Source organism: Zalophus californianus, chromosome 11, assembly GCF_009762305.2.
Source record: "Zalophus californianus isolate mZalCal1 chromosome 11, mZalCal1.pri.v2, whole genome shotgun sequence".
Classification (NCBI taxonomy): domain Eukaryota; kingdom Metazoa; phylum Chordata; class Mammalia; order Carnivora; family Otariidae; genus Zalophus; species Zalophus californianus.
The window spans coordinates 72085564-72108765 of NC_045605.1; the positions used below are offsets into that span (position 1 = coordinate 72085564).

Genomic DNA, 23202 nt, shown 5'->3' on the forward strand with positions numbered 1-23202 from the left:
GCGTTTGTGCAGGGAGCTCTGGGTCCCGTTCAGGGCGGGGGTTGGGGAAAGAGAATCACCAGCTGCTTGTGTTGTCAAGGCCTCTCTGAAGACCACTGCACTGGGCCCTGGGGTGGACATGGCGGGAACCAGGGGCGCTGCAGGCTCTGGCGGGTCTCTGAGCTCAGCAGACACTCTGGTACCCAGTGAGGGTGGGGGGAAGGGAGTGGGGTGTCCCAGCTGTCATGAGTTGAAGACCTGAGGCCTTGCCTCCGTTTTCCTGAACCCCATAACGTCCCATAAGACATTAAAGGTGGTGGATGGGTGGGAAATATGACCAAGAATTGGCGTGGGGTGGGCTGACTCATTTGGATTTGATCTGGGTGGGGGGTGGGGGCCGTGCCAGGGGAACTAGGGGGGTGGGGGCGGGAGAAGAACATGATAGTGCTCAAATCGTAAATGCTAGGGAGCAGGTAGTACAGTGAAACAGCTCTAAGTGAAAGCAGAAGATTAGGAAATCCTGTGTGAGTGTGCTACCGTTTCGGAAAAGTGTCATAGCATGTAGGCAGGCCCGCCATGCCAAGTTTGAAAGTGAAAGTCTTTCTGGAACGGTGTAGACATATGAGTCTGTGTTGTTTTAACAGCCTCCTCTCCAAATATCCTTTAAGAAGTATTCTTTCAAAAATTACTTGTTGAGGATCTTCTCTGTCCCAGGTGTTGTGCTGGGTCCTGGGAGTGTAGTAGTTAACAGTTGTGTCAGCTTTTCATACTGCCCTGGACCCAAAGCAAACAACAAATCAGTCCAAACCCAAGCAGGGCTCCGATCAGCCACCCTCTCCACCCGTTCCCCCCCACCCTCCTGGCTTTGCTCAAGAAACACCGCCTGGCCTCGTGGGTGCCCCAGCCTGCCCCGCAGTACCAGGAGCTTTTCATTCCCACCGCATTGATAAATATTTCAGAGGCCATGTGTCCGGGACACAGCCGGCCACTCGTGCCTCTGGTTAGCTTCATCTTTGTCTCCATGGAGGGCAGGGGGGCGGCGGCAGGTTCCAGGCGGGGCCTAACTGCAGGTGCACCTGCCAGAGGGGAAATGTATTTTCAATGCACCCAGTCGGATGGTCGGCCCACGGTCGACAGAGGGCAGGGAAAGGGCGGTCTGCTGCTGACAGTGGAGGCAACGTGGCTGGAGGGCCCACAGGCACACTGAGTCTGCCCCTTCACGGATGCACCTCCCCGCTCTCCCTCCGCCACCTCTCGGCCCAAGCAGGCCAGGATCTGCACCAGCTGCACACTGTGGCTACGCCAGCCAGTGGAAGGAAGGGCAGACTTTGAAGAGGAAATTCACAGAAGCCGGAGGAGGAAGGGGGACCAGGTCTGGAGGTCACCGTGTCGTGCAACACTTCCCGCTCTGAGTCAGGGGCTCCACAGAGGAGGACAGGGGCAAGACTCGCCAAGAACAGCCGGGCCCTGGCAGGTGCTGGGTGGCCTGAGACTGAGGTTCGCCAGCACCACCCTGCCCACCCCCACGCTCCTATCTGTGGCACAGCTGGGCTTGGGGTTTCGCTTTTTGTTTTTCCGGACACGGAGGGCCCACCTGGCTGTGGTTCAGACCCAGCTGGGAAGACCGAAGCCCCTTCACCACAGAACACGGGAAGTGATGGCAAACACACCTGTCCTTTCCCTAAACTCTTTCAGTGGCTCTCCTGCCTTGGGAGAAAGTCCAGGGGTCTGAACACAGCACACCATCGGGTCTTGTTACCATCTCCCCGCCGAGTTATGCTCCAGGCTTGAATACACCATCATCCTTCTCACCTCTAGGTCTTTGTGCCTGGAACATTCTTCCCCTCATCGGGCTAGCCTCTAATCATCCTTTGGGCACCCCTGAGAAGATTTCCTTGACACCCACTACTGTACAGACTAGGTTGGATAGAACTCTACAGGCACCTCAAATACCCCCTTCTGTTCCTCTCACTCACAACACACTTACACATCTGGCCTCCCTGCAAGACTCTGAGGAACCCACAGGCAGGACCACAATTTCTTCTCAGCACCACATCCCCTGTGCCTGGCACAGGTCCTGGCCCAGGTCCTGGCCCGTCATGGGCACTCAGTAAACATTTATCAGCTAAGTGATGAGAGAAACAAAAGAGGCCAGGGTCAGGTAAGTACCACAAAAGAGAAAGCAGGGCATCTGGAACTGAGCCCCTGGCGCTGGCCTCATTCACAGCCAATGTTCATAGCACAGTCTCTCTCAAGGCTGGGAGGGAGAGGATCGTGCTTGCCCCCTCGTTAATGCGCAAGGCCCTGGTGGAGTCTGGCACAGAGAGAAGGCCCTGGGATGGGTGCTGAACGAAGGACACCATGAACTGGCCGAATGGTTGTTGGTCCACGGGTAGGGCCTAGGACCCCTTTGTCACTCCTGCAAAGCTTGTCCTCCAATACATGGTGGGGCTGGACACCTAGAGTCACCAGCTTCTGTAGGGAAAAAAGGAACCGACTTCTCAGGGGAGTGGCCCCAGCACTTGCCTCCAGCTTTTCCCTACTTTACTTTCTACTCATTGAAACCCTGCCCATCCTACGAGGTGCAGCTCAAGCCACCTCTTGCAGGAAGCTCTGGTGAAGTCCCAGCCCATAGGGGCTTCCTTCTTTTCTGATCTCTGCCATTTACTGGCTGAGGACCTGGGCCAGTCATTTCACCTCCCTGAGCCTCAGCACATGGGGACAGTAGACCACACAGCTCACAAGGCCATGGTGAGGACTGAATGCCATCAGGCTCGCTAGGCAGCCAGCACAGGGCAGGTCCATGCCACGCAGTGCTCCCCGCCGCACTGTCTCGTGTACGGCAGCTCTGAGTTCTCAGCAGAGCAGAAAGTCCTGGAAAACGGGGAGCACCACGTATTGTCTCTTGCACCCCTCCCAGGGCTTAGCACAGGGCTGGGCACCCAGGCTGGGCTCACTCAACCCCCGCTAAGTGACCTGCATCTCTTTTTCTTCAATTCTGGATTTTGATGGTAGGGAAACGGTATCCATTTCCTTCCCAGCCCCCTGCCCTGCCCTGCCCTGTACCAGCTCAGGGCTCTGATGGCGAGAGCATCTGACAGAGTGTCAGAGGTACCCTAATCTGCCCAGTCATCTGACAGCTGGGCACACGATGACTGCACTGAGAGCCCAGCAGGTGGCACTAGGATGGACCCCAGCAGGAAGAGTGGCTCTGGGGCTCTCCTGCGGTGCCAGGACCCCATGCCTGGCGCCAGGGAAGAGAAGGAAAGATGCCCCATTACCTCAAGCCTAATGACCTATGTCCTGATCCCTGGTGACAGGGAGCAGAAGGCAGGAAGTCCAGGAGGAGGTAAACAAAAACACACTCACAGCATATACCTGCAGCCAGGAGGGGCCCCTCCCGCCCCGTCTCCCCACTCCCCCCCGGCTGACTAACAGACCTTTCCCAGGAAGGGCAAACCTGGAGTAAACAGCACTTAGCTTTCAACGCCCTCCGGGAGGGCACTTCCCTTTCCCTCCCACTGCCCTCTTCCAGGGACCAGCCTGGGATGTTCTGTTCATCCTTCTAGGTCGCTGAGCCCTGGACAGACCCCTGCTTGGCTCCAGAGCCCCTCACTCCTAACACAGTCATCTCAGCCCCTGACAACATGGCATCTTCTTTCCCCCACGTCTTCCTGGCCCCAGGACCTTTATAAAGCCATGGCTTGTCTTCTGAGGGCTCTGCGGGACAAAGAAGACCTACTAGATAGGCTTCAGTGGGCTAACCTGGGAACCTAGGCATCACACAATGTTGTTTATATACAATACATCCCAGGTTGTAGTTTGGAATGCAGGACACGAGCATACACCTCCTCGGAGCAAAGTAGCTGTTAGCTGCCCCCATCGATGTGACCTGTGGTTGCCCTTACTTTGCTGCTAGGAATCTTGGGGCCCCAGTGCCCCCAATTTCCTTGCTGCTTCCCTTCCCTAGCTCCCATCGCAGCAATGGGGAGCCTGCCCTACCCCACCCTGTTATGCTGTTGCTGGAAGAGGCAGTCACCCAGCTGTGGGGGGAAACCCTCCTCCACCTCAGCAGCTGTTCCCATTGGTGAGATGTCTGGAAGCCAGGTGTCCTCACCTGGGTTATATGCAGTGTGGGGTTACTGTTACCACAACCAGGCCCAGGGGCAGGCAGAGCTGACAGGGGGAAGAAGGAAGAGGGCCTGGGGCTCAGACACTGGTTTCTCTCAGCTCCCCACATGTTCCTTTCCAATTTCTCCTACCAATCCTGTGGCGTGCCCAGCCTGAGGGTGCTCAGAGGCCCTGAACACGCATGGTCAGGGCTGAGGGTCAAGGGGAGACACCAGGAACCTGGAGTGTCTCGGTGAGGATTCCAGGAAGCCACGCTGCCTGCCATGTTCACAACTCCATTCTGAGAAAAGCAGGCCCTAGCAGGACTCTCTGCAGAAAGACGCCATGACTGGTGCCATGGATGGTCGGGCCATAGGACACCATGGTCTGGATGGACACAGGGAGTGAGACACTTGGGGTGCTCAGTGTAAGTCCTGCCCTGGGAGAAACTCCAGCTTGGATGCTAGCCACCTGGCCCCCCTGGACCCTCTCTTTAGGCAATATGAACACCAGGAACACACAGAAGACCTGAGTGGCCGTCTCATTCTCCATGACCCTATCTGGGAGGCATGCCCAGTGCACCCTCCACTCCCGGCCCACCCCCGGTGACCCCCACAGCGGTGTTTCTTCCTGGCACACCAAAAGAACCCACTTCAGCTGGGGGTGGTGGTCAGCCGAGTGTGTCTCTTCTAACTTCCTCCCCCGTCTCCCAGGCCCATCAGAGCCCATTCTTGGTTGTTTCTCTCCTACTCAGAGAAAATCGTCTGAAAATGGGGCCCCATAGAGTCCTAAGTTTTCCTCAGCCCACATAGGGGCCCAGCCATTGGTGGAAAATAGCACGAGCCTCCAGCGGATCTAGTCTGAGCCATGCCGTTGACCTCAGGAGCGACCTCAGGAAAACACCCCGCTCCGGCCCCCCATTTCACATCTGTGAAATGGTTCTCTCAACCGGCAGGAAACACTTTCTTTGCGTCTCCTTGCCCCATTCTATGGAACTTCCACAGATCTGTCTTTTAACTCACAAAGGTTCTCTTCAGGTATGTTAATTCATTTAAGCCTCACACTTGAGTCATTTTTGTCTCCTTCTTTTCCTCTCTCCGGGGCCTTTCCTTGGCCCTTCCTACCACACTGGCTCTTAAACTGGACAGGCCAGGGAACCAGCGTGAGGTCGCCAGCTGCTATCTCCATCCCAACCACGCACGTGGGCACTAAGCGCAACAGGGTGGGTCCTCGGAAGCCCCTAGACCAACTGTAACAGCAACTTGGGCCAGGGTTCCATCAGCCGCCTGACTTCCATAAGCCCTGGCCTGGCCTGGGGATCCTGTCCAGCAAATTAATTTTAACAACCAAAATTTTAATTTCTGGAAGTCCTTTTGCCCCTTTTCCCCCTGATGCTTTTCTGTTTTACCTTGTGGGTTTAACACCTTCCGTTAGCTCTTTAATTAGGTTGGACATGCTTAGTTTATGATCTCTTTTTCAGAGTGTCTTATCATTTCCAGGTACCGAGGGAATAATTCCCCTGTTGTTTTGCATTTGATGGCTCATACTCAGGTGGTACATTTTTCTTCGGTGGAGCTCCATGTTCTCTGGAAAGTACTTGTAATATGTGTGTCTGCTAGGACCTAGGGGTTTTACCAGTTTTGGTCTTTATTTTTTTCCCGTATATATATGCTGGGCTTGGGGTTTCCTAACTACTTGGATTCAGTCCCTACATCTGTGAGTACCTCAGGTTTGAACTTCTGTTCTTTAAGAAGAACCTTTCTCCTTCTGATACCCCAGGTAGGTGTAAGCTTCCTTGTAGCTGCTCCAGGGCAGTGAGTCTTCAGGCCCCCAAGAATTCAAAACTGTTGCTGTTTATGTAAATGTACGGCTGCCTCCCAATAAGAGATCAGTTCAGTGGAGTGTAAAAGACCTCCCTCGTCTTTGTCATCACTGTGTCTCGAGGGCCAGGACAGTGCCCTGCACACAGCAGGCTGTCGATATACATTTGCTGGGTAAGTGACTGAGGACACTGTGACTTCTGGGGGCTCTGCTCCAAGAGACAGTTTGAGGCTCCCCTGGATTGGGGGATGCCAATGTCTCTTGCTTCTGCCACCTTCACTCCCCGCCGCAAGCCCTGAACACCCTCTCCCAGCATGCAAGCAGCAGAGCATGGGGCTGGCTGGTCGCGGGGACTCACTGGAAATGGAAGTGTACACAGCGAAGGCCCTGAGGCTGGTCATCTCCTTCCTGCGGGTCATCTCCACACGGGTGCAGAAGATGTTCTCCCAGGCGTACAGCTTGAGCAGCTTGATGCCACGGAGCATCTCGTTGGTCTGCTTCAGCCTCTCGTTGGAATACTCCTGCCAGCGGTCACCAAGTCAGAAAGGAGTCTCCTTTGCACCCATCCCACCCAAGAGGAAGGAGCCGAGTCAATGCCCTCACCATTTCACAGACAGTGCCCAGCTCCTGTGCCCATGGGGATGCCCCCTGACTTCTCCATTCATCCCCGTTCACAGACAAAGAAACTGAGGCCTGGCCAGTGAAGTGATCTGCTCAGGGCCAATGACAGTGTGGCTGTGCGTGTGTGTGTGCACCTGTGCGTGGCTGTTTGGCGGCATCTGGGGGAAGAGCGAGGAGCCTTGCTGACGTACAGGGAGAGGAAGCAAGCAGCCGCATGGGGAAAGGCTGGGGAAAGGGGGCCTGAGCACACCGGGGACACTCACTCACCAGTGTGCTCCGCTGGGCCTGGGAGAGCTTGGTGGCCACAAAGTACTGCACAGGGGCCAGTAGGATGATGACAGCTGCCCCGATTAAGGCACTGACGCCGAGGATGTAGTAGAGGAGAATCACACCCACGATGATCTGGGGGAGGGTCACGGGGGTGAGTTTCCTCTGACCTGCTGGCTGCCCTGGGGGAGGGGGTGCCATTTCCAGCTGTCCCCGGGGGCCAGAGGAGGAGGTGTGACAAAGCAATTTCAGAAAGAGGTATTAACATGATGGGATATCTGCACAAGCAGTGGCTTTCTGGGCTGATGGCTAACTGCATTTATCCGCCAGCCCGCTGAGGCGTTAACTCTCTCCAAATCTACCTTCCAGATGGGAGTCTCGGAGCTGAGGCTGCACAACGGGTGTAACAGCACCCTTTGTTCTGTTTGCTGGCTGTCCAAGCTGACAGTTCCCTCCCGCGGGGAGAAAAGTGACATAGGAGCACAGGGGCTCTGCTGCGTCCCGCCGGACAAAACCAGTCCGGGGGCTAGGAGTTCAAGTTCCATTCTTAGGCTCCTGGCATCTTTAAAAAAAGAATTTTTTTTTAAGATTTTCTTTATTTATTTGACAGAGAGAGACACAGTGAGAGAGGGAACACAAGCAGGGGGCGTGGGAGAGGGAGAAGCAGGCTTCCCGCGGAGCAGGGAGCCGGATGCGGGGCTCGATCCCAGGACCCTGGGATCATGACCTGAGCCGAAGGCAGACACTTAACGACTGAGCCACCCAGGCGTCCCTCCTGGCATCTTTTTAGAAATAAAATATGCACTGTCTTCTATTAAGCTAATTATTACATATATAAGAAAATGAAAATGATCTCTTAAATTTGTGACATGCTGTATAGTGAGTGGTCTTTGGATTAAAATAGAAGTTTTTATAATTCTTAGTGGCAGATACACTTTATAATCTATAATACAGAACTACATATGTACATGAAGGCTGTTGTCGTCACTTTTTTAGTGACTCTGGCAAGTATTCTCTGAAAAGAGAATTCTTCTGTTTCTAGCTTTATGCAAACGACCGCCTGCTTCTGAATATTTATGAGAAGTGTAAATTACTCTTGCCAGCCCCTGAAGCATCGAGATGACAATTTATCAGGTTGCCTTCAGAGGCAGACAGCTCTAAATTCAGGGCTTATTCTAAAGGAACAGATGTGCTGTCTTCCTTAATTGGGGGAAAAAAAAAAGTGTGCCTGGGTTGGCCCCGCACTCCCCAAGCCCTGAACGAAACTGGCAGTGAGCTCCTCGCACTACCTCAAGGACGGAAGAGCAGGTGAGCGGCTCTGTAATTTCTCTGAATCACAGAATGCCTCTTGTGTTAGCAGGATCTTAGGGCCTGGTTAAGTGACCCCTTCACCCCCTGTCTCCCAGGGTTTCACTGATGTTAAATGCCGACACAGGAGTGCAGAGGAGCGCGTTAGGAAATAAAGAACCTCCTACTCCTGCCCGGCTCTGCTTGCATCATCCTACCCCCAAATTAACCCTGGCATCCAGTCTTTTCATTAGCTGTCCTCATATGGAGGCAATCAGGGCATCGTTCAGCAGCGTATAGAGCCAGACATCAAGGGAACTCCCAGAGCACTCCCAGAGTCACCACCACGGCACCTGCTGGAGGGCAGTGCCCGAACCCCCACCACCTCCCAGCACCAGCAGCTGCTGGAACAGGACCTGGAAACACAGCTGCTGCTTCTGCCAGGCTCCCTCTCACCCTCCACCCACCCCTTGTCATGCTCCCCAAATTCTTCTGTCCACGCCTCTATTCTGCAGGGGTCTCAGGGGACCCCCCAGAAGAACAGACCAGAAATCAGGGATTCTGAGTATGCAAAACAAAGGTGGGGACTACAAGGGCTATTGTAGCCCCTATTTTCAAGTTAGGAAAGTGATCTAGTATAGTAGTGGGGAGATCGTAGGCCCTGGAGTCTGCAGGCCTGAGTTTGAATGCAGTCCCAGCACTTAGCTGTGCAATCTTAGGTAAGTTACTTAACCTCTCTGAGTTTCAGCTTCTTCATCCTTAAAATGGAGATTTTAATGCCTACTTAGCAGGACTGCTGTGAAAATTAAATGGACATATATAATAAGTACCTAGAATAATACCTGGCATGTAGTTAGAGATCAAGACTGGGTGGCAACCCTCTTCTTACAAACAAACAGACAAACAAACAAATAGGCCTTATGGGAACTCTGTCACTAGGGAACCACAGAAAGGAGATAACTTGGGAATAGCACTGCTACTGGCTCACTGTGCGGCCCACCCTCTCCAGGCCTCCAGCGCCCATGGGATGGGGAATCAAAGAAGTCCCTGCTCTTGCCAAGTTCCTTAACATGGTGTTCGTAAGCTTCAGGGGGCCAGCAAAACCCCTGAAATTGTAGGCAAAATGTGTGAAAGCACATTGGTTTTTCTGAGAAGGTTTCATTAGATTTTCAAAAGTATGCGTAGATCAGAGGTTGTCTAGGGCTGCGAAAGGGGATGACAAGTGACTGCCAATGGGCACGGGTTTCCTTCCAGGGTGATGAAAGTGTTCTAAAATGGTGAAGGCTGCACAGCTCCGAATATGCTAAACCCACTCAACTGCACATTTTAAATGGGTCAATTATATCTTAATGAAGCTGTTCTTTTTTAAAAGTATATGTGATCAAAAAAAAAAAAAAGATTAGAAATCAAGGAGTGTCTTGGGGATAAAGCAGGGGAGCTCCCGAGCTGGTTTGGGTATGCTCAAAAGCCGCAGGGCCTGTGGCCAGCCAGGCTGCACAGAGCATCCTGACTAGGTTGAAGGCACTGTGTCAACTCTGGGTAGTAACATTGGGTCTTGAGGGTTGCTGAAACCTCTTCTTAGTGGCAAAGGTATAGCCTTCAAGGAATTAAAAATGGAAAACCAAATGATACTTCATGATAAATAAGCAAAGGTAAGTGATGCGTGGAGATAAAACTACCATGCCCCACTGTTGGGAGGGTTAACTGCACAAGCGAGAGAGGCTGAGGCAAGTGTTATTAGTTAGTATTGTTAGCAATGATGTATGCGCCATAAACGTTATAAATAATAGTAATGATGACAATACAGTAGGTTTGGTGGACAAACTCTTTCAAAGGAGGTGGTTTAAGGGGACACAACAAAAAGCATTCTTGTGGATAAAAGTCTGGTAACTATATTAGATGAGCTCTCTAGGCCCTTCCATAGCTTCTGTAGTCACCGATCCAGCTTGGCAGAGAAGGGGGGCAGACAGGGGTCTATGCATGGGTAAGTGGTAATAGGGGATGGCATATAGGGCTGTCCCCATAAAAAGGGTCATCAGATTCCCTGCCCTACCTCCGCATCAAGATGCCTAGCTGACTCCCTGTGCAAGTCTCTCCTTCTCTTTTCCTTTAATGTCTTTCAAATATAAGCTTGACAGATAAGAAGGACCAATAGAAATCACTTGAGATTAAGGCTTGTGGAATTTTCATCCCAAGGAACAATGGATTCTGGACCGATAAAGTCCTCACTCACACCAAAGTGTGCAATTTTGAGGGATCTGATATTTACTTAGTGACTACTCTGTGCCAGGCACTCTGCTTGGCGCTTTACTTACATCATCTAATTGAATTGTCATAGCAACTCCAAAGGGTAGGAATCATGCCCATTTCATAGATGAGGAAACTGAGGCTCAGACAGGTAAGTATTTGAATCAACCTGTTTCACCAAAGCCCAGGCACTATCATCTCTACCAGGCAGTCTCTGTGGAGCCTGCAGGTGCTCTGGGATTCCCACTTCTGGTCTGGGCACCAGAGTGAAGCACGGGCTCCATGGGAGAAGCTCCAGATGAAAGACAGAGCAGATCAGCCCAGGGGTCAGATAAGCCATGCTGAGGATTCGCCTACTATCTTTGGGGGAGAATGCCACCTCCTTCAGAGCCAGCCCCAAAGGTTGTCTGGTTTTGATTTTCAAAAATAAATACACGCTTATTGGAGAATTTAGAAATGTATAAAGAAAATAAAAATTACCGTAATCCCACCATGTGGCCTTCTAGTTCTTTTTTCTATGTGTTTCTGTGCAAATATGTATATATACATACATTCCAATTCAGTGCGAAGCTCACTGCATATACTATTTTGTAACTTTTTTGGCTTAAATATACATCATGAACGTTTTTCAATGTAATTAAGTCCTTTGTGGCTACATAACTTTTAAGGTCTGCAAAACTGTTCCACATACGATGATTCGATAATTTTTTTAAGGTTGGCTGCTTTTTTTAAAGCCTTAATGCTGAGAGAGATGGCTAGACCATTTGCTGAGCGTGAGACAGTATAGGGAGCCAGCGAGACCCCAAAGGGGTGGAAGGTGCAGGCAAACATGGAATGGAAGATGGTGAGCTCCTAGTCCCCGTGCATGTCCTAGAAGATTCTGACTTTGTGCCCTCCACCGCCAATGCTGACACACAGCCCTTACCTGCACTGGCATAGCCCAGAGGTTTGGGCACAAGAAGAAAAACCACATGAGCTGGTTGGTGTCGATGGCAACCAGGTTGCAGATCTGCGCGGCTGTCATTTCCCCCATGGATAGGTTGGAAGTGGACAGGTGCATAATTTTGTTGTAAATCTTGGTCTGGAAATGAGAGTAGAGTGTTGCACATTTGTCATCATCATCATCATCATCCTAATCCCTCTCCCAGATGCCATGTGTCTCCAATGGGCCGGTACTTTCTCAGACATTACAGAGCGGCGCTGTAAGGGGGCACCGATTGGAAAATTAATGTTCCAATTTCACACATGAGGTAATTAAGGCTCAGAGAGGTGAAGGGCTTTGATTCTAGATCAAGCAAGTCAGAAAGGCAGTATTCAAATGAGGAATCCATGCCGGCAAGGCAAGCTACTTTCCCCAGCAAAGCAAGACCTCTCCCTTGGGGACAGGACTTAATTAGCTCTTAAATCTTAATAGCAGATCTTCAGGTTCAGTTGTATTCTTGATTTGCCAGAAGCCAGTGGAGAACACACTTCAGAGCCATAAAAATGATAAAGTGGGGCAGCTGCCTGTATTAATGTGGCTACCTTTAGCCGGGGGCAGGGGGATGCTCTGAGGCCAAGTCCTGTCTTAATTGAGCCTTGAAACAAAACAGGCGGTCAGCCTGGGAAGGTCTTATGTGAGACAGGACATACAAGTGTCAATCAGCCCTATCATCACTGGGAGTCCAGCTACCCTGAGCACCTTGTTCTGTCTCTCCAGGGCAGATAGGGAGCAGCCACGGTAACGGGAGAACTCTGAACCTAAAAGCTCTTTGTGCAGAGTGGTCATGCCTCCTAGAAAGATGGCAATTTTCAGGGTGTGTGCTCTTAAACAAGGAAAAATCCATTCCCATCTTCAATGCCCTAGGGATGCCTGCTCTTAAATGAAATTCTATTGTGCATTTGTTATAACGTGGATTCCCAGCTCCCTTAATTCATCTTTTGTGAAACCCAGGTTATTTGCGGGTCAGGTTTGCTTAAAGCATGAACCTACTCTACGTCTTTTAGTGAGTTTATATACACCATGGGTAAAATAATGGCAATGACATTTTTGACAGATCTATGCACAGCCTAGGTTATGTGAAATCAGTCTTCAAAAAATAATAATAAATCTATTTTAGTGAAGTAGGAACATAGAGTAATCTATCAAAGAATGCATTATTCAGTAAAGACCAGCATATACAGAAATATGCAACTGACTAATAGCTGGCGTATGTCAAAAAATTATGTATCTAGTACAAAAATTTCGCTTAATAATGTTTCATGCAAGAACTGTGGTTATTCTCAAACTCATGAAGACATGGACCCTTACCTATAATTTTATGTAAAGCTCTGAAAAAGCGGTTTGTTTTTCTAATTTGTTTCCATAATCAATGCTAGCATTTTCTTTTCATAGCATATGAATTTAGCCCTCCTGGATCAGACAGTTTGATAAAAACAATTACATGCTAATACATTTAAAACCCATTTTTGGCTCTTTGAGTGTAATTGGAAAATACTGGGCCAATGTGTAATTTATGACATACAAACAGAAAGATTTAATTACAAAACTGTTTGACTACAAAACTCACTGTCGTCTATGGTGGTCTATGGTGGCATGTGCCTGCCAGTTCGTGCAGAACCTGGACAAAAAACCTTTCAGAGAAGTTTTCTGAACTGAGGAATAGCTTGGTTCCTCCTAGCTCTGAGCCCCTAGGAATCTCAGAGGGTCTTAGATTTCCTGGGCTTTTTCCACCGTTCTCACATGATGGCATTCCTGAGGAAATGACCTTTTTCTCAGTGAAAAACCACTGGGGATGGGCAGCATTGTCATGTACAGTTGCACAGGCTGTGCACTACACAACTCAGGGGGGGCGCCATTCACGTGGACTATACTAAGATAACTGGAGTTTGGACCCAGCCCAGGCCATCCCCTTCTCCTCTCAGTCCCTTTTCTGTAAAGCCTCTGATCCTGGGCTCCCAAAGGACCGGTTGGTGTTAATCTGAGGAACATTTCTGTCCTGAAGTATGAGGTGGCTTTGGGTTTGGTCACAACTTCTGAGTGTTCCACTGACTTCATGGGAATTTCTGGGTATGGCAGAATCAACTAATTGTCCCCCAGGATCCATTCTCTCCTTTTCACAAGAAGAATTTCTAGGGGACATATAGGACTGTCAAGAATAAAGACCACAAATTCTAGCCTCTCTAGGTATGGCCTGGTGGCCAATTTCTCATCAATGGGATGAGAGAGAATATGCACAACTTCTGTGTTATGATTTTAAAAGAAGGCAGCGCTCCCTCCTGTTGCCCCACCTTTCTTCTCTTGCTGGTTTAAGTGTAGGCCTAATAGTGACAATGCCAAAAGCCACCTTCAACCATAAGACAAAAGTCACATGAAAGCAGCATTCCAGAAGGAGCCAAGGTCTCTGATGAGCGTGCTGCTGCCATACCAGCCCTGACTCAGTGTGAAAAACAAACTTTTATGCTATTTAAACCACTATCACTCTGCGTCTCCTCATCCCCACAGTGGAACCAAAATTCTAAAGAAAACACTAGGACTTAGACAACTCTCATCACCGCCTTGCTTAGAAGTGCCCTGAATCCTTCCTGATTTTGATCATCCTTTCAACCCAGGCTGAGAAGGAAGCCATAGGGGGCAGGAGCAAGGACCTAGACCCAAGGGACGCACTGGGCCAGATAAATCTCTCTTGTTAGGACCCAAGATTTAAGAGCTCAAATCGATACTCGAGGCTATCTAGTTCTGGTATGTCAAACTCGTTTCTTTTTTTGCACCCAAAGAAGACCAGTGGCAGACCCCTGGAACAGAAGCTGGAGAAGGATTCTGAGTCTGTATGTGCATTCAGCAGGAAAGAGTGAGGTGACCCATCAGTGATGTCTGTCCCAGTCAAGGCCGAGCAGGTGACATCACAGACCCAGTGCCAGGCAGAACCAAGGCTGGACCCCTACACTCCCCGAGTCCAGCCCAAAGCACTTTCCACCCTCCTACACTGCTTTGTCAACAGTTATTGTTTCAAAGCACTGCTAAAGGGCAACAACAAAAAGATAAACTCACCGCAGAATTATTCTTGAGTGCCCGTGAGGATGAATACTGTGGTTTTTACTGCGAAGTGAAAACATCATTAGCCAAGTACCTGTATTGCTCCTCTCAAGTTAATTCCAGTTTCAATGGCGACATAGTAGGATGCTTGCAGAAATGTCCTTTGGAGTAGGAGGGCGAGGAACAGAAGCACAGCTAGGACGTAGGCATTAGCAAGGAACTCTTGGGACGAGACAAAGTAAACCCCGAGGAATTGCGTCTATGGGAAAGAGAATTCGGAGATGACCACCATTAATACCTGTTACTGTGCCATGGTGGCCATTATTATAGGACCCTCCATGCTTGCAAAGTCTGTGCAGCTGGGTATAAGGGCAAAATCAGTCTGATAAATCCAACTAAACATTCTTCTAGCCACAGGGAGGGTTGCTTATACCCTCTTCATCATCCTACCTAGGGGAACAGAGTGTGGCCCAGCTCTAACCTCGTGCCCATAAATATGACTTTCAGCTGTGTGGCCACCAGGCCCAGGGGAGCTCACTCTGAATGGAACAAGAATAAACAGAGTGAATCAGAGCAGCCAAAACCAGAACTGCTTGAGCAAATCCCACAATGTGTGTTCTCTGCTACAAAAAAACCCGGAATGACCTGAGGTCTTATCCTACACTCACCAACACCCAGCCCTGTAGAAATTTCTGGGGAGAAAAGGCCAGTGGGAAAACTGTAGTGCTCCCAGGCGAGGTGGAAACTCATCACCTCTGATGGACTGAGAAGATTTCAGAAGCCCCCCCAGCCTTGTGGGCTCCCAGGACCTCCTTTGAAATTGTCCTCTTGCTACACCTCCAACAAGATCTCAGATGATAAGCACTGGGAAAAAAACCCAAACGTTTTGACTCTGTTGCTAAAGATACCAGGAAACAACAGCATGTCTGTTTCCAAATTCAGCATCAACAGCTCCCAGGAAAACTTTGATCCTGATTAAGTCCTTTGCTCCCCAGCAGAACCACATCAATGTTTCCATGAAGACAGCACTCTCCCCTTCCTGAGACTCTGCCCTGAACTCTGAAAGCTATTTGCAGGGTATGGGAGCTGCTGCAGGGTGAAGGGTGGTGGGAACAAAGTGATGAGAAGGAGTCTGAGGGCACGTCTCTGGCCAGGATCAGGCCCAAGGGGTCAGAATACCAAGAGGAGTCTTTTTCCTAGAGTCAGAAATTCCTGGATCATGGATACAGAGCTTTCTGATGGTCTGATGGTACAAAAGATCTTGCCTCTCATTTCAACTGTGCCTTCTCAACCAGCCCTTACTGCTTCATGCAACTTAGAACTATCTCTCCCTGGCTCTGTGGGACAGGAGTCTTTTCCTTTTGGGGACAGCAGGAAGCAGGCACAGAGAGACAATTAAAGTCTCCTAGAGGAAGGCCTACCAAGGCCTGAAGTCCCCGACTCTGGCTCATTTATCAAAGTACCAGAGGGAAAGGCAGAGGGAGAAGGAAGGAAGTGTGTGTGTGGGGGGGGGCGATGAGTTGGAAGCAGCAAAATGGACCTTAAAATGAGGCTGCAGGGGTTGAGACCTGACCTTGCAGGGAAGGAAGGGGCAGGACACAGTATTTGTTAGGTGCAGAACTCCATCCTCGCAATACACCAATGAGAATACCCTTATGAGCCTAATTTTATGTATGAGGAAATGGAGTTTCAGCATGGTTATGTGGCTGCCTCAAGGTCACATGCTGATAAGGCAGAACACATGAACATGAACATGAACCTGTGTGATGCCAAAAACACCCCTAGATCCACTACCTAAGCCTCACCCAGCCTCTTGACCTCGAGTCTCCTACAAGCTTGTGGGGGACAGACCCATGGCCACGTGGCTGGTTCTGGGTCAAAGATGAAGGCACACGGGCTTGGGAAGACCCAACACACTTTGGAACTCTTCGGTTCTACCATCTTCCACAGAGACCCAGCTCTGGAGAATGGAGTCCATTATGTTAAAGCAACAAAGCACATCCTGGGAACTTCCCCAAAGGAAATCATTTAACATCAGGAAATGAAGGTGTTCTATCCTTGGTTTACAGCAGAGGGAGAGGTGAAAAGCCACGTCCCTGTGCATCCATAGGGGATAGTTGGGTATATTCTGATGCTCATGGGAACACTGACTGCTACAAAAGCCCTCGAGCATGCCACGCATGTGCTGTCTCACAATGATCAGAAAACACATGGGCTGGAGAATGTGGACTCGAAAAATCACCTGATCACATATGTTGGTTAAAGTATGGGTGGTATTTGTTAAATACGCTCATTATTTGTACATTTTTAGCAAAGCAACTAATTCCTTTTTCACAGCTTTCAAGGCAAAACCTTGACCCCTTCCCACGACAAAACACACACTGTTGGGGCAGAAACTATTTTTTTGGATCAACTTCTTGTGGCCTATTAAGATGAAAATCTCCCTGCAGGTCTAAGTCATTAGGGTGTTATTAGATCTCTCTTCAAAGAGACAGCCTAAAAGAGATGGGGCCCAGAAGAGCTAAGTTTTTATTAAGAATTGGGTACTAGACTAGCCAAAGGGACCCAGGATCCTGCCCAAGGAAGGCAGGCCCTGGGAAGCTTTAAATGGGTGTGAGGGCATGGACATTGCCCAACACTTTGAAGGCTGGAGAGAAAAGGCCAAGGACCTACAACTGGACATCTGGTGGGAGTTAAATGCTTCGGAAGATCAGATGCCCTAGTCTCACACTTTCACAAGCTCTCAGGGAAGTGTTTGTTTCCAGGCTCAATACGTATTTGAAATTAACCAATGCATATGCTCTTCCTCCCCCATCTGCTTTCTATAGAAGTTATACACTTGCCCATTTTGCAGTTGAGCTGGTTCATTCCACAGGTAGGACTAGAACCTAGGACTCTTGACTCTATGGTTCTGAGCCTCATTGCCCCCGCCTGGCCAGAGGTATGGCTGCAAAGGCCGCCTTCCCTTGTTCTCTAGAGCTTAATGGACAGGGATCACATGGGCTTTTGCTTCTTATTTGGGCAGGAGCCAGAAGTCAATTGCCCATCGGTCCCAGCCCTGGAAGGCCCTGGGAAAAAGCCATGACAGCTATCTTTGACCACTCATGGACCAACGTACCCACCCATCCATCTTTAGCCATTTAACATGGTGGTTTAGAGCCTGGACTTAGATGTTAGCCATATCTGAGTTTGAGTCTTGACTCGTTATATATTAGCCACTGTGTCCTTATGTAAGGTACCTCAATCTCCCTGAGCCTCAGTTTCCTCACTGTAAAATGAGGCCACAACGGGTTTCTACCCAGAGAATTGTTGTGAGAAATCAGTGTAACAATGCAGGTGAAAGTATCTAGTAAGCATAAGCACTCAGTAGGTGAGTGCTTCTTTATGAATCCCTGAAGAATCATGTCTCCTGTGCCCCTGAGTGTCAGACATGGAGCTGGGTGCTGGGCACAAGGAGGTCAGATAATGCAGTTCCTGTCTTCGGGGATTCAGGGTCGAGGTGGGAAAGAGACAAGGGGTGTTTGATGCTGCAAGCCCAGGATGTTATGGGAGCACAAAGGAGGAGCACCTCATCCAACCAGAGGGAGTCTTTCTGGAGGAGGTGACATCTAAGCTGAGTCTTGGGGGCTGAGAGGGGCTAGTGAGATGAAGGGAGGCATGCCAGGCCAGAGCTGCTGCGTGGGCATTGTCATGAAGAGACCAACCCACATAGTGATATCACAAAGTCATGGAAATGCATATCAATTTACACAGTCACCCACAGTGATAGCTACAAATGCGTGTACCCAAATGAAGACATAGACACACATGGAAAAAGAGAAACCAAGAGACACAGGACAAATAGAAGGATATACATACAGAATTATAAACGGTTCCCAGGAGAACCCATTCAGAAACAAACACTTTCACACTCACGAACCCACACACATTTCCCCTCTGAAGTTAGAAGCTTTTGGAAGCTTTGGCCCTCAGACCAAAGCCATACTGTTCTTTCTCTGCTCAGCTGACAGCCTAGAGCAAAGCTTGGCAGTTCTTTACGAATCCAGTTCCCTTGCCCTGCAGCCAGATCAGTGGCATCCTTGGCAGGTGACAGATTGTGGGTGGGGGTTAGGCCGGAGAGGGGGCTGGAGAGAGAGAGAGGTCATGGGCTGCACCCAGCCTGGGTCTCAGCTTTCCCAGGGGAGTGGCAGAGAAGACAGGGGAGTGGAATTAAAGAAGAAATGATGTTTGTCCTCACGGATTCCAAGGGCAGTGTGATTCTTGCCAACAGTGAGTGTCCTGGAAAGGGAAGAGAGGCCAGGGCGGCCACTGACAATGAAGTAAACAATGGTGCCCCACTGTGCAGCCTGCAGCAGCACGGATGGAGGCTGAGCCCAAAGAAGGGCTTTCTCACAGAGGGTTGCTCGTGGAGAGCGTCTTCGTAGGTTCATAAAGACCAGAATAGCACCTGTCCCTGGGTGACAGCTGCTGGGAGGCAGGGGGATGAACCAAATGACCTCAGCAAATGACCCCTTTCCCCCATTTTCTGGAGCCAGAAGCCCAAATGAGAATTAAGCCATATCCCAGGCGACCACACGATTGAGGATTCTTTGTTGCTGACACTGGAGACTTATATTTACTTTCACCTCTTGTTTCAATGTCTGTAATTTGCTGATTGCATTTGGGTTGCAGGAACAAATATTAAATCTGATAAGGCCTGCTGCCACTGAGGCAGAGCCATCTGTCTCGGGGATTTACAGCCTAACAAAGAACCAGGACAAGAGCATTCCAATGAGAGGGCAATAAATCCCAGGGTTGGTATATAGATAAAGAAAAAAGAGACATTCAGATGAACCACGATTCTAAGTGTTGTTCTCCCTACCTCTTTGGCACATCCTGCCTCAGAGTTCTCTCTCCAGGAGAACCCCACCAGAGTTTTGGGAAACACAGGAAGCAGACAATGGTGTGAACAAGCTGAGAAGGGCTCTGGCCAGTGTCGCTTCCCTCCTGATAGCGGGCTCTTGCTTCTGTGGGATTATGAGTGTAAAATATTCTGGAGTCCTCTACAGTCAGACTAGAACTGAAGGAGACACTCTTGTAGACAAGAGAAGCCGCCCTTTCCGCTCTCTTTTTGGGCCAAGTACAGTTCAGAGGCTCAAAAGCCAGAGAAGGCCTCAAAAGCCATCAAGGTCTAAATAAGCAAGAAGCATCCTCACATTCTTGTTGAACTAGAAATCTGCCCATCTGAGCCTGGCTAACTCCTACTCCTATGTCAAGGCCCCATGCAAAATACTTGTTCCTTTATGAAGCTGTCCATGACCACTGGCTGAGTTAGTCACTCCCTCTACCCACAGTTCCCTGTATATATGCCCTAATAGCAGCGTTTAAGACACAGTAGAAAAATCTTTGATTTGGATTTCTCTCCTCCATTGGATTTCACAATCCTTGGAGCCAGAGGTGATGGCTTGATAATAGTAAGTCAATTTAGCATGACAGTTCTAGTGCCCACACTCTGGAGTGAAAGAGACTTGGATTCAGATCCCAACTCTGTCACAAAGTAGCTGAGAAACCCTAGGGAAAGTTACTGTCTAATCTCTCCGTGCCGCAAGTCCCTCATCTGTAAAATGGGGATAAAATACCTACCTTGTGAGTTGTATGGTATGTGAATTATATCCCAATAAAGCTATTACCAAAAAAAAAAAAAAGTATTTACCCTAAAAGGTTGTGTTAGGCGTGAAAGGAGACAGCACATGGATAACTCCCACAAGCAGCCAGGCATGCGTTAATTGGTCAGCACGTGGTTGTTATTATAGTTAATAGGCCCCATCATAACCACTGCCTCTGGATTCCCACAGCCCAACCCGGGCCTGGCACACAGTAGGGTTCAATAAATGTTTGCTGAATAAATCAGACAAACAGACTTGGAGTATCTCATATTCCTGACCAGAAGTACTCAGCTGGTTGATTATACCCGTGGGAAAAATTAATATAAACCACCCGAGGATTAAATGCTCTCTGAGATCTTAGAGCCAATGAGATGAATAGTGTGACACAAGGGAGTGTCATAAATCATTAAGATCGCTAATTGGCAATTCTCAGCCTCATTTTCGGACTGTTGATGGTTAAAAGTTTATAATGATACTTCTGCTGGGAAAATAAAACTCTGAGTCTTGTTAGAGGTGAAAAGTTTTCCATTTTGTGACCATCTGAACCTACGTGGCGGCAAAGAAACAGAGGAAGGAATTAAGTACCCCACTCCATCAACAGAGTGGATGCTATTGCCCCAAGCAGGGAAAATAAACCCTCAGAAAGATTTCCTGCCTCTTTGGTCCAACACATTTCAGTCTGTAGCATCTTTAAAGCTGCAAAGGCCATTAGATACCATCTAGTCCAATGAGTTTGAAGTATTTTTAAGACATGGAATCCTTTTGTCAAAGAATTCTTAATGGGAAAGTCCAACATATTCATAAAACCGGGGCAGCTTTGAGTGAAATCTGGAATTGGGGGGAGAAACCCATGGAGGATTCCCTTGCCCTTCACCGCCAACAGCAGCCTCCAAGATGCACCTGTGGAACCTTGGATGCCAGAATATACAGAATTGAAGCAGTCAGATCATGAGAAGTTATTTGGAGTCTACAAAGATGATGTAAACGGAAGCCAACATATCCGACAAATCAGAGAAGCCCTAGACGCTGGGTAAACAAATGCACTTCCTACAACTTTCCGAATGACTACTACCTGGGAGAGGTATTATGGCAGTGATGGTATGGTGAGGAGAGTGGGGCACCGTAAATCCTCCCACCAGCTTGCCTCCTGGCATTTTTGTTAACTGGATGCAGAGCATCTTCTAGAGGGAGATATTGCCAAGGGCTTTGTGCCAGTGTGGGGAGCTGACCCAGTGCAGCTGAAGTGCACACACGTTGACCTCTTGCACATTCTCATGTACAAGGGAAAATCTTCCAAAGGGGGCTCTGCTCTCCCCCTGGGGTGACCTACCTTGGGCTGGGAGACGCGGTTCTCTTTCCCAAGGTGGTCCACAATCCCGAAGATGCACAGTGGCCCGGCGAAGCCCAGCAGGTCAGCCAAGATGCGGAAAGTGCTGCTGAGGACCAGGCGTCTCCCGAAGGCGTGGCAGAGCGCCTGCCAGATGGCCCGGGCCCCCTGCGTGCTCTGCAAGTCCTTCTGCTGCCCAGCGAGAACCCATGGCCCGGTCAGAAGGGCCGAGGGCCCATTCGCAGCAGGGCCCGGCCTCCCAGGAAGTCCCTAGCTCCTACTGCCTGGAGAAACCCAGCGGCCATATTTGCTGCAAACGGGTGAACTCCAGGAAGAAATCACTGAGTCACCAAGTACACAGTTAGGTGGGCCCTATCAATACCAACATGGTCCAGATGGGGAAACTGAGGCCAGTGCTCGATCAAGGTCACATAGCTGGTCAGGGACGATGTGAGGAGCACAGCACTGCAATGAGGAAGTGGCAGGTGGCACCCTCACTTGTCACCACCTGCGACTGCATCTGCCTCAGTGTCTCCCCACTGTGCTAGTGCAGAGGCAGTGAGGGAACATGGGACTGGGAGTTGGGAGATTGGTTCTGCCACCTACCGGCTGTGGCCCAGCTCTGGGCAGGTCACGGCCTTTCTTGGGGTCTCTGTTTCCATGGCAGTGAGATAGAGAGAACTCTGCCTGGCTCAGCTTAAGAGTTCTTAGAAGTATCAGGCCACTAAATCCCCCCTTTAAAATGGGTGAAAATTCCCACCTTTCTCATCACTGAGCTCTAGAAGGAAGAACTTAGGACATGAGGGAATTCAGTGGGGTCACTTCCCTTCTCAGGGCCTCAGTTTCCCCCATCTGGACAATGAGGGTGTTAGTTCAGATGACCTAAACTGTAAGGGCTGTTCTAGCTGGGACTGTCCTATGAACCTTAACTTCTGGATTTGTCCCCGGTTCCCTGTGTGACTCATGCAAGCCTCTTCTCCTCAGTGGGCCCTACTGGGGGTTTGACCTGATGCCTTCAGAGGTCCCCATCTGTGACTCTAACCTGGAGGGAGGGGAATGGATGGTGTGGCAGGGCCCCCACTGACCGCTTGGGTGTCGAAGGCCTCACAGAGCCGCTGGTAGTTGGTGAGGGCCCTCATGGCAATGGGCAGCTTCCCAATGGCTCGGAGATCAATGGGCTTCTTATGGGCAGTCTTGATGAAAGCATTCATCCACCAGTAGGTGCCTTTCGAGAGCAGGTTCACGAAGGGCTGCAGGAAGCGTACCCCCAAGTCCTGTAGGTCCTCAGGGGGCTTCACCTCCCTTGGTGACTTGAAGAAGATATATCTCTGTGGGGAACATGGGTCACCGGGGACAGGTAAATGTAACTTCTCACCCCTCTCCACTTTGCCCCAGAAAAGATCTGAGGTTGTGGCACCCCATCCTTGACCCTGACCTCTAACATATGGGGCTATCTCTTGCCTATTCCCAGGAGAAGGATCACTCCGCACCTCTTGGCTACCAGTGCCAGGGCCTCCCCACTTGTAACTCTTCCTTGAGGTCTACTCTGAATTCCCTTGGCTGGGCTGGGTTGGGTTGAAGTTGGATTGGGGAAGAGCAGAAATCTCCCATATACCATTTCACAGATCTGAGGACATGACCATGTTTCATGTTGGGTTTGCAGAACGTGGAGTCATGCAAACCTCGGCTCAAATCCTGCCTCCTCCACTTACTAGCAAGGTGTCTTTGGATGAGTTCTCATCTCAAATGTTTCCTTGTCTGAAAAGTGGGTGGTAGTCACATCCCCGGGGTGCTGTGAGGGTCATTTGAGGCATGGAATATAGTTGGCCTTTGTACCCTGTACATCACCAACTAAAACAGGGGTGTCAGAGAAATGCAAACTC

General features: G+C 49.8%; 1 protein-coding gene across 3 annotated transcripts in view; it reads right to left on the minus strand.

The window, feature by feature from the left end:
- The window catches only part of ABCC8 (ATP binding cassette subfamily C member 8), a 72927-nt gene that overhangs the window by 37599 nt on the left and 12126 nt on the right, over positions 1–23202 (minus strand). For 2 of the 3 annotated variants that reach the window (XM_027579534.1, XM_027579536.1), the window contains exons 5-10: positions 22405–22647; positions 21323–21511; positions 14442–14606; positions 11258–11413; positions 6799–6933; positions 6269–6431 (exon numbers count right to left, since the gene is read on the minus strand). In XM_027579534.1, the coding sequence (XP_027435335.1) occupies positions 6269–6431; positions 6799–6933; positions 11258–11413; positions 14442–14606; positions 21323–21511; positions 22405–22647 (1051 nt within the window). The remainder of the gene's footprint in view (positions 1–6268; positions 6432–6798; positions 6934–11257; positions 11414–14441; positions 14607–21322; positions 21512–22404; positions 22648–23202) is intronic. The other variant, XM_027579535.1, reaches the window with a different exon arrangement.